The 18,040-nt window shown below is 32.7% G+C and overlaps 3 protein-coding genes across 3 annotated transcripts; all 3 read left to right on the forward strand.

The window, feature by feature from the left end:
* The first annotated feature begins 1,236 nt into the window (after positions 1-1,236).
* LOC123918223 lies at positions 1,237-2,887 on the forward strand. The gene is made up of 2 exons (XM_045970219.1): positions 1,237-1,869; positions 2,192-2,887. Exons 1-2 carry the CDS (start codon positions 1,542-1,544, stop codon positions 2,653-2,655), a joined length of 792 nt encoding a protein of 263 aa, XP_045826175.1. The 5' UTR covers positions 1,237-1,541; the 3' UTR covers positions 2,656-2,887.
* An 8,348-nt stretch (positions 2,888-11,235) lies between these two features.
* LOC123918226 (tropinone reductase homolog At5g06060-like) lies at positions 11,236-14,177 on the forward strand. The gene is made up of 5 exons (XM_045970223.1): positions 11,236-11,412; positions 11,602-11,809; positions 12,747-12,963; positions 13,066-13,172; positions 13,786-14,177. Exons 1-5 carry the CDS (start codon positions 11,324-11,326, stop codon positions 13,978-13,980), a joined length of 816 nt encoding a protein of 271 aa, XP_045826179.1. The 5' UTR covers positions 11,236-11,323; the 3' UTR covers positions 13,981-14,177.
* A 1,667-nt stretch (positions 14,178-15,844) lies between these two features.
* On the forward strand, positions 15,845-17,674 carry LOC123918224 (tropinone reductase homolog At5g06060-like). The gene is made up of 5 exons (XM_045970220.1): positions 15,845-16,127; positions 16,433-16,640; positions 16,715-16,931; positions 17,029-17,135; positions 17,271-17,674. The coding sequence occupies exons 1-5, from the start codon at positions 15,985-15,987 to the stop codon at positions 17,463-17,465; spliced, it is 870 nt and encodes a 289-aa protein (XP_045826176.1). The 5' UTR covers positions 15,845-15,984; the 3' UTR covers positions 17,466-17,674.
* The last annotated feature ends 366 nt before the right edge of the window (positions 17,675-18,040 follow it).

Raw genomic sequence — 18,040 nt, forward strand, 5'->3', positions numbered from 1 at the left:
CTTCATTTTGATTTAGAAATGTTTGTTTATTAAATATAAATCGCAAAACTCAGAGGACAAGAAAAGTAAACACTTCATTCTGGTAAACACGTTTTCTATGTACTAATAATACTATAACAAAATAGTTACTGCTGTGAAACAGAAATGATATATAATAGTTTTTGGTACAATTAATGGACATGATTTTAATTATGGCACATATACTTTAGTACATACTACATTACTATATACTAAATAGTTGAAGTTACACTACCCGACAATGTAACAGACTAATAGTAGTACTACACCATATGTCTATAATTTGGTGGTGGAAACTTCAGATCAACAGTTTTTATCACATTCATGCTCATAACCGTTATCTCCTTTACCTTAGGGTAAAAAAATCTTACTTCATTCTATGCTTTTTATAAAAAACAAATCACATTTTTATTTATTCTATAATTAATGAATTTGGTCTAAACCAAATTCATTAGTTATTCAATAAATTTAAAATGTGACTTAGAGGGTCCCACAAAATTCGAGAGATTAGTCTCTGTAATTGCGTGCAGAGGATACCCAATTTATTCCAAATAAAATATGACTTAGAATGTTTCTTATAAAAAGAATTGGAGGTAGTATCTTATACACACATGTATATTATATTGTTAAGAGTTCTAGATTGAATAAGAAATTACTTGAAGATATTTTATAAGTGAAGATAATTCTCATATTCTAAGCCAGTTTTGCAGACATAGTTAAATTTAATATAATTTTAAGATGATATCAATGTCTAATTCAAGATCTGTTGGGTCACCGGTTATTAGGTTTTCTCTATCTCTCATTCAATGTGGAACTTTTAACATACTCACTACATCCAACATATCTTGAACCAGGTTTTGATGTCATCTTACAATTTTGAGTTGGGCTTACTCAACCTGTAAGATGACGATTAATCCCACTTATAAATATATATTCGCTCCATCACACAAGCAGGACTCCGATTTGCTAAAGTTAAATCACACAATTTTCACACAGTTTCAGATCTGAGCCATTAATTATAGATCAAATAATTCAGGTAAATTCTATCATAAAATCACTTAAAACAATCTCAAACGTACGATTTGGATTAGACGACTCTGATCTAAAAACTTTGTTGAAAACCTACAACATATAATCTAATCTGTTTCCACTTTCCACCACAAACACACATATATGGTGACCCCCCCCAAAAAGCCAATAAAAAACAACAGAAAAAGGTTCAGTTGAGTACTACTAAAAGCAACGTACAGAAGCTTATAACAACACCTTTCCAGCTACTTCTTATTTTCTTTTCTTTCATAGATTCTTTTAAGTTGCTTTCAAATATAAATCACAAGAACTGTGCATGCAAATGAAACCCTAGTTATAAATAGACATCACTATATATTAATTAATTCAATTCCCTTTTCTAGCAATTTTTTTTCATTATATAAAGTTTCATCTACCAGCTAGTCCTTTTCTACATATTAGATCTCATTGTGACACTTTTTTTCCTATTCAATATTACTATTGATCATCAAAATATGGAGGAATCTCAAAATATGATGTGGATGAAAAGGAAACAAGTCTTGAACTCACATATTGAAGAAGTACCATCATTTGAAGTTGGAGCTATGAACATGAACAACAAGTCTTGGGAGGAAAAAGCTTTTGCAGAAGATGCAGCTAGGATACTTGGTGGATGTATATGGCCTCCAAGATCTTACTCATGTCATTTCTGTAAAAGAGAGTTTAGGTCTGCTCAAGCTTTAGGTGGTCACATGAATGTTCATAGAAGAGATAGAGCTAAGCTCAAACAAAGTCTTGGTCACCATAATGAATTAGACCTTCATTCTCTTCATAAAAATCATTGTAAGTCTTCATTCTTCTTAACTATCGTTTTACAATTGTCTCTGAGAGGATTTGAACTCTATCTTTGAGGTTATAATGTCAAACTCTTATCAGTAAACTGACACCTGATGGACAATTGTAATTGAGTCTTCTTTAACTATCGTTCTACAATTGTCTCTAAGAGGATTTGAACTCTATCTTTAAGGTTATAATGTCAGACATACTCTTATCACTAAACTGACACCTGACGGACAATTGTAATCGAGTCTTCTCTAAGCTCGATTGTTAATGTTATCTTAACTTTTTATTTTTATTAATCATTACTCTAACTTTGTTGAAACAGTTACAACAAGCAGAGTTAACTCATCTTCTTGGCCATCAACTATATCTAAACAAGAAAACTGTTTTGAGTCAAACATGTCTTCTTCATATTCTTCTTCAATTAGATGGGGAAATTATAACCACATGGTGTCTCATGATTTTGAACCAAAAGGGTTACTAGTTAATGCAAGGGAACAAATTTTCAAAGGTTATAGTTGCAATGATTATGTTGAAACAAGTTTGTCTATGGGACAAAATAATTCAATGTTTGGCCAAAAATTACTAACTGATGATTTTTGTGGGGACAAAGGAAGCAACACTTGTAAAAAACCAAGGACAAGTTCTATTTTTCATCACAAGCCATGTTTGAATGATAGATGTTTAACTTTTCAGTCTGCAGATCAGTTTGTGAATATTGGAATTAAGCCTGGAATGGAAGACTTGGATCTTGAACTCAGACTAGGGAAATTAACACAGAAAGTTTAGTATATAGGACAAGAGAAATTGTAATGGAATATTAATTGTCAGTGTTTTGTCCTTTTTCTCTCTTCTATTAATTAGGAGTACTCATCATGATGATGATGATAGATAAATATCTATGCAAGAACCTTTTCTTTGTCTAATCAAAACTTTGAAGGGAATGATAAGATTTCATTCTTTTCATGAAATGTTTAACTTTTTTATTTTAATGTTCAAGAAATGAAATGTTTAACTCGAATACTAATTAATTATGTCTTAGTAACATATGATAGTCTTACTTCTTTATTTTTTCTTTAGTTCCATATATGATAGTCTTATTTTTTTTTTTTTTGGTACGTAGAATATGATAGTCTTATTTTATTTGTTGAATATGTAGATTGATCACTTTAATTACCATTTTTGACAATTATATCTATATTTATATAAATTTATGATGACTTTTTGGACCAAGTTCATTGAAGGTAAATTGAACAAATATATTAATTAAATATAACAACATTATTGTAATCAATGTGTACAATTTGAGATCAAGTTGGACATGCAATTCAAAATTTAACAACATTATTAAATAAATATAACAACATTATTGTAATCAATGTGTACAATTTATGATCAAGTTGGACATGCAATTCAAAATTTCTAAGATGTTAATGGAAATCTGGAATTTTTAGGCTAGGGTTTCACAATGAAAGGAGATGCAAAGAAATGCATAAACATATATTCAAATACACCAAGTTAGATTAATATACCAAGTTAACTTTCTTTGTATCCGATCTCCTCTCCTCTTCTATGATATTCAAATAAACCAAGCTAAAATTTTAAGGCGCAAATCCTACTTTTATTCGGGTTTGGCCGACGACACATGTAGGATAACACATTTTGAAAGCTCTAATTTCTGGTGCTCGATCCATTGCCATTAAAAAGAAAACCAAGTTAATTGATTTATTTATGTTATAATCTGATCAAACCTAATTGAATCATATAAAACTGTCTTGTAAAATAAAAATTGTCATCTATGTCACTTATAAACACATCTCCATAATATCTTTCATACCATGTGAGATTCTTAACCATTTATATTAATATCTTTATAGTTCTCAAATATATGTCTTATGTCTTTAGTAGAGTGGAAGATAATTTCTTATAAAAAAAATTTGGCGATAAGTAATAAACTCTCCCTAAAAAATTTAACACCGTTGTATACCCAAGTCAAGGATCGAACTCAAAACTTTGATTAAGTTAGAAGATACTCGCACCATCTCATCAAAATGGTTTTGGGTAGGAGTGCTCACGGTGCGGGTTGGTTCTGTTTTGAGCATAAAAGTCATCCTAACCGCGAGATAAAAATGTATGTGGTTCGATTGGTTTTTAAAAAGTCATCCAAACCAAACCAAACCAAACCAAACCAAACCAATGCAGTTAGAGTTGATTCGGTTTGTGCGGTTTATCACGATATAAAAAATATGACAATATTCCCAACTTGTTACAAAATAAACATAGCAAATTTTAATTTATTTTATTGTTTGCATGATACAATATGCATATACAAAAATTGCATATACATAATAATTTATTTTTAATACCAACAGTATACTTCTGGATCGCGTGAAATGATATGTTTTTATAGGCTACTGTTTTATGGACTCAATTTGGGTTGATTGCTAATAGTTGATAGAGTTAAGTTAAGTATTGCGGTTTGGTTTAGTTCGATTTTCTGAAATGAAAATCGCAAACCAAACCAAACTGTACGGTTTAGAAGAAGAAAATTGATCTGTGCGGTTAAAACTAAATGCGGTTTTTTACGGTTTTGGTTTGAATTAGTTCAATTTGCGGTTTTACTTTTGGATTGGTTCGGATACGATCACGGGATTAATTTCTTCAACTTTGTTACTCTCTTTTCTCTTATATATCTATCTCTTTTCGTATACTTCTTTAATTAATATTTTTTTATAAGAATACCTTAGTTAATACTTACATTTGTCTTTAATCATATTATCCCTTACACATGTCTTATGTTTTTTTCTCACTTTAGTTCATAATTTCTTTAATTTATCTCTTTCTTTTCTGCATCTCTCATATCCCAATAATCAATAGTATGATGTGTGAAGAACTTCACTTTACTTTAATAAAGAAAAAAATGGTAGAACAGCTGACAGTAACTGATAGTTATAAGTCACTTCAACAATATATATTCCAGAGAACTAACAGTGGTAACATGCACAAAATTATTCATAACCATTTTTAATTTACTTGGATATACCTGAAACTTACTTATGCTACATCTCATCATTCCAATAAATTCCAATTCTGATAAGTTGTTTTCCACATGTTGCTTCTTAACACATCCAAAAATCCAACCAACCACACAGGAATTGTACATTAATTAATATATATATAGTACTATATATTAATTAATGAATTATATAGTTTGGTGAAAGACATCACATCAGTGGCTTTAGTAGCATGTCATTGTTTTTACTCTTGGTGTGATATATCCATATCCATGTTATTAATTAGCTACTATAGTTATCTCTATAAAAATGTCAATTTCTTTGAAGCATGAAGCTGTTTCTGTTTGTGCTGTTCATGGTTTGTAGTAACTTAAAAACAGTGCAGTGTAATTTATAGTTACTAGTACCTTGTTATATGGACATGGATCTGCTGCTGTCCAAGTTACAAGAAGGATCACGTTGTTTTTAATCACAATCGTTGGTTTGAAATTAAACAGTTCAGATTACACGATCAACTATAACACAGTAACCATTGATCTAGATCGGATGGCTCACAACCGTAACTGTGAGATGTCAAATCCAATATCCTTGTTATATATCCATTAAATATTTATTATTGTGACATTGACTGTTGCTCAAGAATACACGGGAACGTCAGAAATGTCTTATTTTCAACCTTTCTTTCTAAGGAAATTTTATGAAATATATCGCTGTTGACTTAATGTTCTTTGCAGTTTTCTGATGTAACTCAAAAGTCAATATACAATGGTTCTATTTGTTCTGATTATTTATTGGATTACGCTATAACATGTATATTAAGCACACATTATTTTTACTAAGTTTCTATCATCTTTGTTTGGGAACATGCGGAGGAAATAAAGTGAGTTTTTATTCTCTTAACTCAATTTTTTCCATCACAAGAGTCAAAGATCGAAGTTCCAACCATTTACTTAAGGACCACTTATATAAGGGGTCCAAAATCCTTATCATTTGGAACAATTTATTGCTTGGCGGCACATGTTAAAGTAGCTAAACAAAGAAATTTTGCATTAAAAAATAATATTTAAAAAGTTAAATATTCCACAAATTTTATTTTATTTTTTATAGTAGAGAGGGCTAATGTCCAACGGGAAAAAAAGATTACACTGAAACCAGTCTCGAGGTCGTGATCCTCATTACATCAGATAATAAAAACTCTCTAACATGCGGAGGACAATCATCATAATATATATATAGTTTCTCTATCTAGGGTGCATCCAATATTTGCCAAAACATCTGCACACCGATTGGACTCATGGTATGCATCCAAACTTCCCACTTCATGTTCATCAATCTCTGAATATTTCACACCAATGTCATACCAACCAACCCCTTCAGTCGACCCGTCTTAATCACTTGAACCACCACACTAGAATCTATATCTATATTGAGTTCAATAGCCATAAACCTCAGACTTAGCATATTTTTACATTTGACTTCTTAGAATGCATGGTTACCTTTTCTAAATTCATTTTAATTTTTTATCTACCTGCCCATTAATAGAGTGAAATTAAGAGCATATGTAGAATTTCAGATTATATGTAGTTTCTTAACTTCTTTTTTTTTTTTTTTTTATTTCTATTGTTTAAGTGAAAACTAGTAAGACACTATATATGTTTGATTTGAAGACACTAAAATTGGACTATAAGACACTAAAATTGTTCATGTGGGGTATTATTTATGATTATTTATTAATGCAACATTTTATGCTTTGGCATTGTCTGATTTATGGCACTATATTAATATGTTTGATTTGAAGATACATATATGCAAGCAACTAGTGGAGAAAACTCACATGGGTGATGTATGTATATTTATTGTTTGAATTCAGATAGGTATATACTTATAAGTGTTCTGCTTTAACTAGATTTTTCTTTATTTAGAGTGTTTTCATGTATGCAAGTTACTGTACAAACTATTTTTCTTTTGCTATATATTGCCACTGTAGCTGCCTAGCACAAACATTAGGAAATTTTCTAGCTCTTGGTAGTGAAAACAACTACACAACATTTTGTCTATATAATTAATCTTCTCTTCATTAATTGCTTGTGAATAACACTTTGACAAATTACCCTTCATATACTACTTTCTGATTTTTTATAAGAAACGGTTGACTTTTTAAGTTAATTGAATAATTAATGTATTTAGTCTATATTATAAATCAGATACATCAATTATTAATAAATCTAAAAAATTGATATGTTTCTTATAAAATGGACCGAATAAAGTAAACATTTATCTTTTATTTTTAATGGCAAATTTTTAATTATTAACCATTAGCTCAACTAGCTTAAACAAGCATTGATCAATCCCCTCACCCTTGCTTCCTAAACCTTCTTGTAATCACTGGTCTACAATCTCAAACCTTAATCCTTAGCTTAACTAGTTTAATCGGATTAACTTATCTATTTTCTATATTATACCTCTTTGCTTATCCTAGCTATCTAAGTGGAGTTATTAATAATATAGAGCTATGAATGAATAGAGAATTTGATATTCTTTTTGGAAGGAAAAAAAATTATATAGATCTTTTGACAAATTGGAAATAGGAAGGGAGAGTGTCAACATGCACGTGATGGCAGTAGTAGATAACAAAATTATAATGAATGATCAATGAATATCTCTCCGTGATTGTAAGTTTTGTTATTTTGTAGTAGTACCTATATGCCTACACATGTGAACGTGCCACATGATTAGTAGTATCCCTACATTCATCAACCAATAATATCTCAATTCAACTCAAAACTGGACTTGCCTAAGTCAACTCGATGGTGTTTGGTTCCACACTTTGTCACCGCTGCTGCAGCATCCAGCATGCATGTCTAGTAGTCTTTTTGTTTGACATGCTAATATTTGTAGCTTCATTGTAAACAAAAAATCTGTCGTGCTTCAATCAAATGTCGGGAAAAAATAAAAGAAAAAATTTAGATAGATTTTTAGTATTTTAGAGTATGGTTGGATATATATAGTTGTAAGAATATAATTATGTACGTGTCTTGATATGTTTTCTGAATAATATATAATATATAAATGTTTACTAAACTATTTAGGAAACTAATAATATATACTTACAGTAAATTAATGCACACTAAAATATAGATAGAGGTGAAGAACACGAACATGACCGCGAGCAATTTTTTTAGAACAAAATGAATATTTATTTCGATGTGTTTCGTGAGTTTATGTTGGACTGAATTGCCGGAGAGATAGATGACACTGACATTGTCACAGTAAACTAAAGTGGCATTGAGAATGGGACAATGTAATTTGAGAAGAAGATTATGTAACCAACATGATTCATAAACTACATTGGCGACTCCATAGTATTCGACTTCAGCACTAGAGCGAGATAATATGTAGGTTGTCGTTTGGAAGACTAAGAGGGTAAGTTAACCCTAAGAAACACACAATAACTATAGAGGTAGATCGTCTTGCTTCCGTAAGAGATTAAGGAGGAAATAGATGAGGTATAAAGATATAAACCATATTAAGAGCATACATGTGGGTTTCCATGGGATTGTGCATGAAGATACATATTAGTTGAACTACATAGGGAATGTCTAGTCAAGTAAAAGTGTGATACCGAATGACACCTGCAAGACTGCGATAGAGAGATGGATCCTCCAAAGGAATGCTATCAATGATACTCAACTTCAGGTTTGCGTCAACTTGGGTGAGGCACAATTTGCAGGATGACATGCCAGCACGAACAAGAATTTCTTCAACGTACTTCTCTTGTGAGAGAAAGAGAAATGATATATTGTCTCATACTCCCTCCGGTCGTAAATATAAGAGAAAATCCACTTTTTTAGATTCATTGACAATCTAATGTATTTGGTCTATATTATAGGCCAGATACATTGAATTATCAATGAATCTAAAAAGTAGATTGTCTATCATCAAAGGAACTCGTAAGGATAGTACTATCAACATATAAGAGGAGGTATGCCATATGGGTGCATTTCTTGTAAATAAAGAGAGAGTGATCACAAATGATTTAAGAGAAACCAATGGAGGAAATATAATCAGCAGAGCGTTTATACCATGCTCGAGGAGCTTGTTTGAGCCCATATAAGGATTTTCGCAGAAGACATACATATGATGCAAATTTGTAGGGTCCTTAAAGCCTAACGATTGATGCATGTAGACTTTTCTTTAAGCTCACCATGAAGAAAGGTTCTTGACATCCAACTGATGAATTTGCCAAGATTTAAAAATAGCAATATTGAGAACCGTTCAAATAGTTGCTAGTTTAACAACCAGACTAAAAGTTTCTCCACAATCAATATCAATTTGTAAGGACCGATGAAAAATGGGAGGAAAGGATTGTTGGTGGAGGTTGTGATGATGTAGTGGGGGTTGGGAAGAATGTGGGTAACATAATTGTGGGATGGGTCAAGTATGAGAAAGGGGGTGTCAGCCGGTTTGATGAGTTTGGAGTGGAGACAATGTTTGGTTGGTCCGAATTTGATGAGGGGACCGATCAATGGGATGATTTAATGGGATTTACTTTGGGTCGCATTTTGTTTGAGTCAAGAGGCGGTCGATGACGTAAGGGGATATATCATTGTCTAGGAAGGCGTATGTGGTGGGTTGGGGGTATGCAACAAACTATAATGATAAGAATTCACGAATGACAATGTAACATGTTTACCAAGAGGACAAGAATGAAAAAAACATGAATGTAGCTGCCTATGATTATTACATTCAATCAATTTATTTTGTCTAATTAAAACTTATTCTCCCGGATGACCTAAACGACCATGCCAAAGAGAATATGACAAAGCAGCAAAAGATGATGTAGGCTCAACTTTATTTGTGGAAGTGGTGCTAGTGGTATGGGGTGTAGGTCGCCTCTATTCTCACATCTCATTAAAGCTATCACCGTCTGAAAAGTCCATCATAGAAAAATTAAACGGCTCAAATTTAATCGAAACTTGATTATCTATATAGTGAATTTTCTAACTGATACAAAGGAGGTTGGGTGATGGTATGTTTGCAATACGAAGGCCATAGATTGGAACAAAATGGCCATTTCCTACTATGATTTTATTATTTTTTATCGATCAATTGAAAATAAGACGAGAGATTACCTTTTGAGGATGTCATGTGAGAAGTAGCACTAGTATTCATATACCAAGACAAATTTGGATGAGCAAGACTGAGGGTGTGAATAACATTCTCGATGAAAGTTGGCCTGGGTGCATTGTCATTAAATTCATCTTGTGGTTATGGGCCAAGAATTCCTCTTTGTCGGACAACACTATTGGGCTATTCCAATTGTAAGATGGGTAAAGGCATGTTGGAATGTTCCATGGGGCCCACTTAAGCGAAGGAGTCCATTGTTGCCTAGGTTGCTTTCCGCGATCGCCGTTTCGACCGCCTCTACCAGTGTCGCGGCCGCCACCATTGATGTAGTTGATTTTCTTCCCGCAACCACGAGAGGGGTGCAACAATCCGGTTGTTCATGCTATTTGCAGAGTAGGACAAAGGAAGTGGATCGAACAAAGGTGTGAAAGAGGAAGAATCACAAGCAACACGTTGAAAGATAGTCAATTCGAGCTCTAGTCAGGATTTTCAGCAGCAAAAATGAGTAAAGGATCATGTTGTTGGATGTAGGTAACAAACCCGACATATGTGTCCATGAAGCCAAAGATCATTTTCAGAACCAAACGCGTGTTAGAAACTAGAGACTCAACATTTTCAAGTTGATAAGAGAGGAGTTTGAGACAGTTACAATATGCTTTGGTGGTGCGAAAATCCTCAAGGTTTGTGTTGCTAAACTGGTTTTCAAGTTGAACGACACTTGAACTATCACTTTAGTTTTATAGAGTCGGCTCTAAACACTATGACAAACAAAAGGGGGTTGTACTATTTTTAATTTTGTCCAAATGTAATGGTCTTCGGCACCTTAAACTTGTCGTCAGGTGTTTGATCCTAACTTCAACGTATGAAAAAAAAAATTAGTTGAAATGTGAGAATTCATCTTATATATCCCACGAAATTCTTTGGCGGAGATTAATCAATCATTGTAAACATCAGTAAAACTTTTGTACTTATAATATGATCAAAAAGAAAAGGTAAAGCTAAGAGGAAATAAAAAAATATTTCACTATTATTCACTTGATTGATTAAAAATCTAAACCAAAAACCTTTCTTCTGCTTTTTTTTTTTGTCAACAAGCAAAAACCTTTCTTAAGATGTTTCTTAGGCCCATGTGAAGGTGATTAATTTTTTTTTTTTTTACGCAAGATCATTAAAATAAGTAGGCCCAAATTTTGTTCCTCAAATTGGGACATAAAACGGCGTCGTTTGATGTGTGGTATCTAACAGTAAACTACAGTACATACACTACACACACACGTTCACCATCCTCGCGAGATAAGCTTGTAAAAACAACAACAATGGCGAACCCAGAGAGTAGTATCAGAAGCTCAAGATGGTCTCTCAAGGGAACTACTGCTCTAGTCACTGGTGGAACGCGTGGAATTGGGTTTGTTTTTATTTTCCTTTCAACTTTTTTTCTTCTTTTCATTTTGTGTTTATTATTCTCATTTTTTGTGGACACTCTTTGTGGATTGAATTAAATTGAGTTTTATGATTATGGGGTTTCTTTAAACTTATTAAAGTTACGTTTTTTGTGTCTTGATTTTTCTGGGGTGTGTGGTTTTTTACTGTTCAGGCATGCTGTGGTGGAGGAACTGGCTGAATTTGGTGCTACAGTGTACACTTGTTCTAGGAATGAAGAAGAGCTTAATAAACGCTTAAATGAGTGGAAAGATAAGGGTTTTTCGGTTTATGGATCGGTTTGTGATGCATCTTCTTCTTCTCAAAGAGAGGAGCTTATTCGAAAAGTGGCTTCTGCCTTCAACGGCAAGCTCAACATACTTGTGAGTTATATTTCTGTTTTGAATTATTAAACAGGTGACACTTTTTTGGATCAAAGTATGTATTGATATATCCAGGAACATTTGTTAATTTGTCTGTTATGTTGATGATGAATTTCTAGAAAAAAAATTGAGCTCTATCTTTGCCATATACCTTGATGTATCTTAGTGGTTATGTCAATTTAGGATAGCTGGCTGGATACACTTTGTATTCAGCTTTATTGATAACTTGGAAATAATCTGGATCAACCTTAAATCCAAGAAAATTACACGTAAAATACAAATATTCAAGTTTTAACTCTATTGATGCTTGTAGAAAACTTGCTTGGAAATTCTTTGGAAAAATTGAATTGAATTTATATGTACTCTCAGTGAAGTTAAATTTTACACATTCGTTCAATGATATGTTGTCACGTCATTTAAAAGACTCATGATCATTAAAGATTATTTCCTATAAGAATTTGTAAAACTATAATCAAGTCATTGGGCTCAAGTGGTTTATGAGCTCCCCCTAGGACAAATCGTTCGGGAGAACCCAAGTTCAATTCCTGGTGGGAACAATTCTTGGTCAGACTTTATTAACATCGCGGTCGAACTCTAGATTACCGGGCCCCTTTCCCTAGAAACCAAAGGGTTAATACCAAAAAAAAAAAAGAATTTGTAAAACTATTTGTCCAAACTTACTCTCATGGTCTCGTTTTTTTATTGATGCACTTTGGCGAATTAAGACTTTCTTATTCACACTTCAAATACACTCAAAAGGTCAGCATTAATATCAGAAAAATGTACTTAACAAATGGAACAAGATCTATAAAAATTAGCTATTTGTATTTAACGATTTTATCATAAATCATAGAACTAGAAATGTTCAAATTTCTAGATTTGCTACTGCTATGCATGACTTCAGCTCAAAATAAATCATGTTTTCTTATGATCTTAGGTAAACAATGCTGGAACAAATGTGAGGAAGCCAACAATTGAGTATACAGCTGAAGATTATTCAAAAGTGATGACTACTAATTTGGATTCTGCATACCATCTATGCCAACTGGCATATTCACTTCTTAAAGAATCTGGAAATGGAAGCATTGTGTTCATTTCTTCGGTTGCATCTCTGACAAGTGTAGGTTCTGGAACCATCTATGCAGCGAGTAAAGGTAACTCTATGTGTCATTATGTCATCTTTTGCTCAAACACGATGGACACAAACTATTTTGAAAGGCATTTACTGAAGAGATTCACCGTTCTGTTTTCTGCAGCTGCAATCAATCAGCTGACAAAAAGTCTTGCTTGTGAATGGGCAAAAGACAATATAAGGAGCAACAGTGTTGCACCCTGGTATACAAAAACACCACTTGTGGAACATGTAATGCTCTTTCAAACCTATAATTAACCATTCCGTTCTGAGGCTTTATCATTGTTTTTATATAGATAGATTGGTTAAGTTTGTTCTGAGAACATGATTTGGATGAACAGTGACTGAATGATCATTGTTTAATAGAGTGTATATGGTATCTTTCTATTCTGTTATTGGGTTTTCATTGTAAATAATGATATTTGCTTTGATGTTGTCACATTTATAACCCTTTTTAAGGATCATTAGCAGTGTACGACTATTAAGAGTTTAAGATAGATAGATATGTCTATTAGTCTTTGAGTCTCTATGAAGATTATTGAATAGGGAAATCAGAATTGCTTGCATATTGGGATGGCTCATATAAAGTCTTATATAGTTTGCTACATTGTGATTTCATTAATACTCCTAATGGCTCATCTCATGTTACTCTGATCCATGCAAATAAGATACTAAAATTATGTTTTAGTACGCCTGCTCGAACTTTTGTAATTGATGAATAAAAAACATATCTGTAACTGTAATGCCATTGCCAGCATGATCATCTGTATTGTTAATCTTCAAATGGCAATGTTATATTGTTATGGCCATAACTTATGTTGTTAATTATTTACATTTCTTACAGTTAATTGCTAATGAAGAATTTGTGAATCAAGTACTATCTCGAACACCAATAAAGCGGATAGCAGAAGCACATGAAGTGTCTTCCTTGGTGGCTTTCCTTTGCCTGCCAGCTGCTTCCTACATCACGGGACAGATTGTTTCTGTTGATGGAGGATTTACTGTGAATGGATTTCAACCCAGCATGAGAATAACCTAAAGCAACAATGTCATTTTTATTTTCTAAGTTATTTAAACAACACAATAACGGTATTCATCAAATCCTGGTTAGAGGGTCGGCTTTCAGTTTGTCATTTATCATTTTGTTTTCTGAATGGTATTCATGATTATGTTTATCTACCATGACTCATATAGGAAGGAATAAATGGAATAAATTCTTAAAACGTTTCATTCTTATTGGATCAAGCGTAAAATTATGTTTGAATTCTTAGCACAGAACAAAGGAATTCAATCGAATAAAGATTAACCCCGGTCAATTGTAGAATCGTCTTCATTTGATATACTGTTTCACTTGGTTTAGGCCGGGGCATCTTGATTCTTGATCAATGGCAGAAGTCTTACCTGCATGTTTCGTGCAGAAATCATTATACTCTTGAACAAATTCTGGTTCTCCATAGTTCTCTTGTTGTTTTGTATTGAAGCATTACTTGCTACTAATATATCATGCTGCAGATCACATGAACGAAATTCTGGAGTTACTTCAAGAGTTTCATCATTTCATTGACTGTATTAGAAACCTGAGTTTTGCACAACTTCTCAGTTTTATCTGGCTCAAAATTAGAAATGGGCTATGGTGTTGCCAGGTTCCTATGCTTTTTTCTTGTCATAATGGCATATATGATTTAAAAATTTATTTGTAACAATACATAAGGCATAAATGATTCTTATAATGCAATAAAATGTGGGAAAATATGGCCTATGCAGATCTCAAAAACCTTTATATAATTGTGGTTGTAGACCGAACTACAAACAATATATGCTATTGGTATAATGTAAGAGAACAAGAAAAATTTAGACAAGAAACAGCATATAAAACCTGTATTCAAGATGGTATTGCCAAAGGCTTAATGAGTGTAGAGAGTAAGTTTAGCTGCATAGCACAAGTGTGTCTGCATTGGGAAATTTTCTAGCTCTTGGCAGTGAGAAAATAAAGTTGCTAGCTGCATAGCAAGAACATTTTTAGATGGCTTGAGTTCTATCTTCCATGGATTCATTGGTGTCAATATATGTCTTAAGGTTCAAAAGTGCTCACAAAAGTATTTACATATTACTTGCTGCTGATGAAGTCCTTATGCAGCAGTAAAAATTAAACTTTGTGTTTGTTACGAAGTTTCTATCACTGTTTTTTTTTTTTTTTTTGAAAATTCAGTATCCAGCCTTAGGACCGACTAATCTGAGGAGATCAATCCCACCGTACACTTGCGATTGCCCCATTTAAAATCAGAGTATTTTTGCTCTGTATGGACTAGCCCACCGTTAATAATGACTAATGTCTTCTACTATGAGTTGACACTCACTAACTTAATCAACATCCGTTGGCACTATACAAACATTTTGTCAATGCAATTAATAATTAATGTCTTCACTAGAGGGTTGTGAATGACACTGACAAATGGCACGTCATAAGCTTATTCACCTTCTTATATTGTCTCTTGCTCATCCTAGCTACCTAACTCGAGCATGTTGATATTAGTAATGAAATGAAGTTTTTTTTTTTTTTTGAATGACAATGTAAAACTGTAAGATAACCATATGCAACATTTTTTTATGAATCCACACCCATTAAACTCTATATCTTTACTTGACATTCAAGAATAATAAAATAGAAAAGATGCTTCATTATTCTTTTTTGCTTTTTATTAATTGCTTCATGATTCTCTTGCTTGATAACTAAAGACACCCCTACAATGGGCTCATGTGGTTGAGATCATTATAATATTTATGCCCAAATATGACTCCTCAAATCGGGCTTGGGCCACAAATAATCGGGCACAATCAATACACCGCACAATTTTTAGAATATAAATAACGATGTTGTTTGATAACTAACACGTCATAAACAATGATACTCGGACAACCCATATTCTCCACGACTCATTTAAGTTTAACACCTCAATTTACTTCTATATCACTCTTCGTATCACATCACCAACCTATCACATCTATTACACCCATCTCTATATCTCCTTCGCTCTCAAAGTGTATGCATTTTAATAAAGTGTCCACCAAACATTTTCCTAAAGTCGCAAAAACAACAATGGCGAACGCAGAGAGCAATATCAGAGGCTCAAGATGGTCCCTCAAGGGAACTACTGCTCTAGTTACCGGTGGAACACGTGGAATCGGGTTCTCTTTATTTTCTTTCCAACATTTTCTTTTCATTACTAGTTTATATTTTCCTACATAAATGTTATTCAAACACAATTTTGGGATTTTCAATCCCTATTATGTGATTAATTAACAGTTAATACAGTTCAAAAATGTGGTTATTACATTTAGTATGTGCCTATTGGTAACTATCTAAACATAATTGATATTTGAAATGTGTTAACTGTTAACCATGTAATTAATAAATGAACATTGTTGTGTTTAAAAAAATTAGTGTTACAACAATACATGATATCATTAACCTTGTATTTGAGTTGGTTCAGGCATGCTGTGGTGGAGGAACTTGCCGAGTTTGGTGCCACGGTGTACACTTGTTCTAGAAACGAAGAAGAGCTTAATAAATGCTTAAATGAATGGAAAGATAAGGGTTTTTCGATTTATGGATCAGTCTGCAATGCGTCTTCGCCTTCTCAAAGAAAAGAGCTTATTCAACAAGTGTCTTCTACCTTCAACGGAAAGCTCAACATACTTGTGAGTTATGTCTTGTTTTCGGTATGCGTTCAACTTTAATAAATTATGTTCATATCATAATCTTATGAGCTTAGGTAAACAATGCTGGTACAAATGTGAGAAAGCCAACAATTGAGTTTACATCAGAAGATTATTCAAAAGTGATGAATACAAACTTAGATTCTGCATTCCATCTATGCCAACTTACTTATCCTCTTCTTAAAGAATCTGGAAATGGAAGCATTGTGTTCATTTCCTCTGTTGCATCTCTCACATGTGTCGGTTCGGCAACCATCTATGCATTGAGTAAAGGTAACTATATATCATTATGCCATCTTCTACTCAAACATAATGTATACAAACAGTGGCATTCATTTACTAACACGATTCATCGCGCTGTTTTCTTCAGCTGCAATCAATCAGCTGACAAAAAATCTTGCTTGTGAATGGGCAAAAGACAATATAAGGAGTAACTGTGTTGCACCTTGGTATACAAAAACATCACTTGTGAAAGATGTAATTCACTTTTCACATCTTTAATTATTATACATTATGTGGTCTTTCTTCTTCTTTTTTTCTTTTTTCTTTTAAATGACAATGTTGTGAATTGTGATCATAGCTTGTGTTTCTAATTGTTTACATTTCTTGCAGTTTATTGCTAATAAAGAGTTTGTGAATGAAATACTATCTCGAACACCGATACAACGAATAGCAGAAACAAATGAAGTGTCTTCCTTAGTTACTTTCCTTTGCTTGCCAGCTGCTTCCTACATCACTGGACAAACTGTTTCTGTTGATGGAGGATTTACTGTGAATGGATTTCAACCAAGCATTAGGATTAGCTAAAGCTGCAATGTAATTGTCATGTTTATTTTCTACATTGTGTAAACAACACAATGGTATTTCATCAAATCCTGGTTAGAAGGTTTGTGAAAAAAAAATGGTTTGGCTTTCATTTTGCCATTTATCATTTTGTTTTCTGGATAGATTATATATTCCTCATGCTATTACTCATCTAGGAAGGAATAAATTGAAAATGCACAATTTCATATCAATTGCAAATTCTAAAAATGTTCCATTCTTATGGAGTGAGACTTCCATGGCCACGTGGCCATAAGACACACTTTTTTATTTATAAAATAATTAAAAGAATAAAATGAAAAATTAACATTTTGCGAGTGTGACTAAGAGAATTATATTTGATCATGTGATAATATAAGAATAATCTGAAATTCAGTTAGGTGAAATTAATGAAAGCAGATAGAGATTGTGGTATCATATTCAATTATGTGTTTCAATCATGTTTATTATATTTTCTCAAACCAAAAACTAAAATCTCAAATCTCAATATGTTTTAGATCCAAATGAAAAATTTAGATATAACAATCTCTCAATTGTTGTGCGCCACATTATATAATTTA

The sequence above is a fragment of the Trifolium pratense genome, linkage group LG3 (genome assembly GCF_020283565.1).
Source record: "Trifolium pratense cultivar HEN17-A07 linkage group LG3, ARS_RC_1.1, whole genome shotgun sequence".
In the NCBI taxonomy this organism is placed as follows: domain Eukaryota; kingdom Viridiplantae; phylum Streptophyta; class Magnoliopsida; order Fabales; family Fabaceae; genus Trifolium; species Trifolium pratense.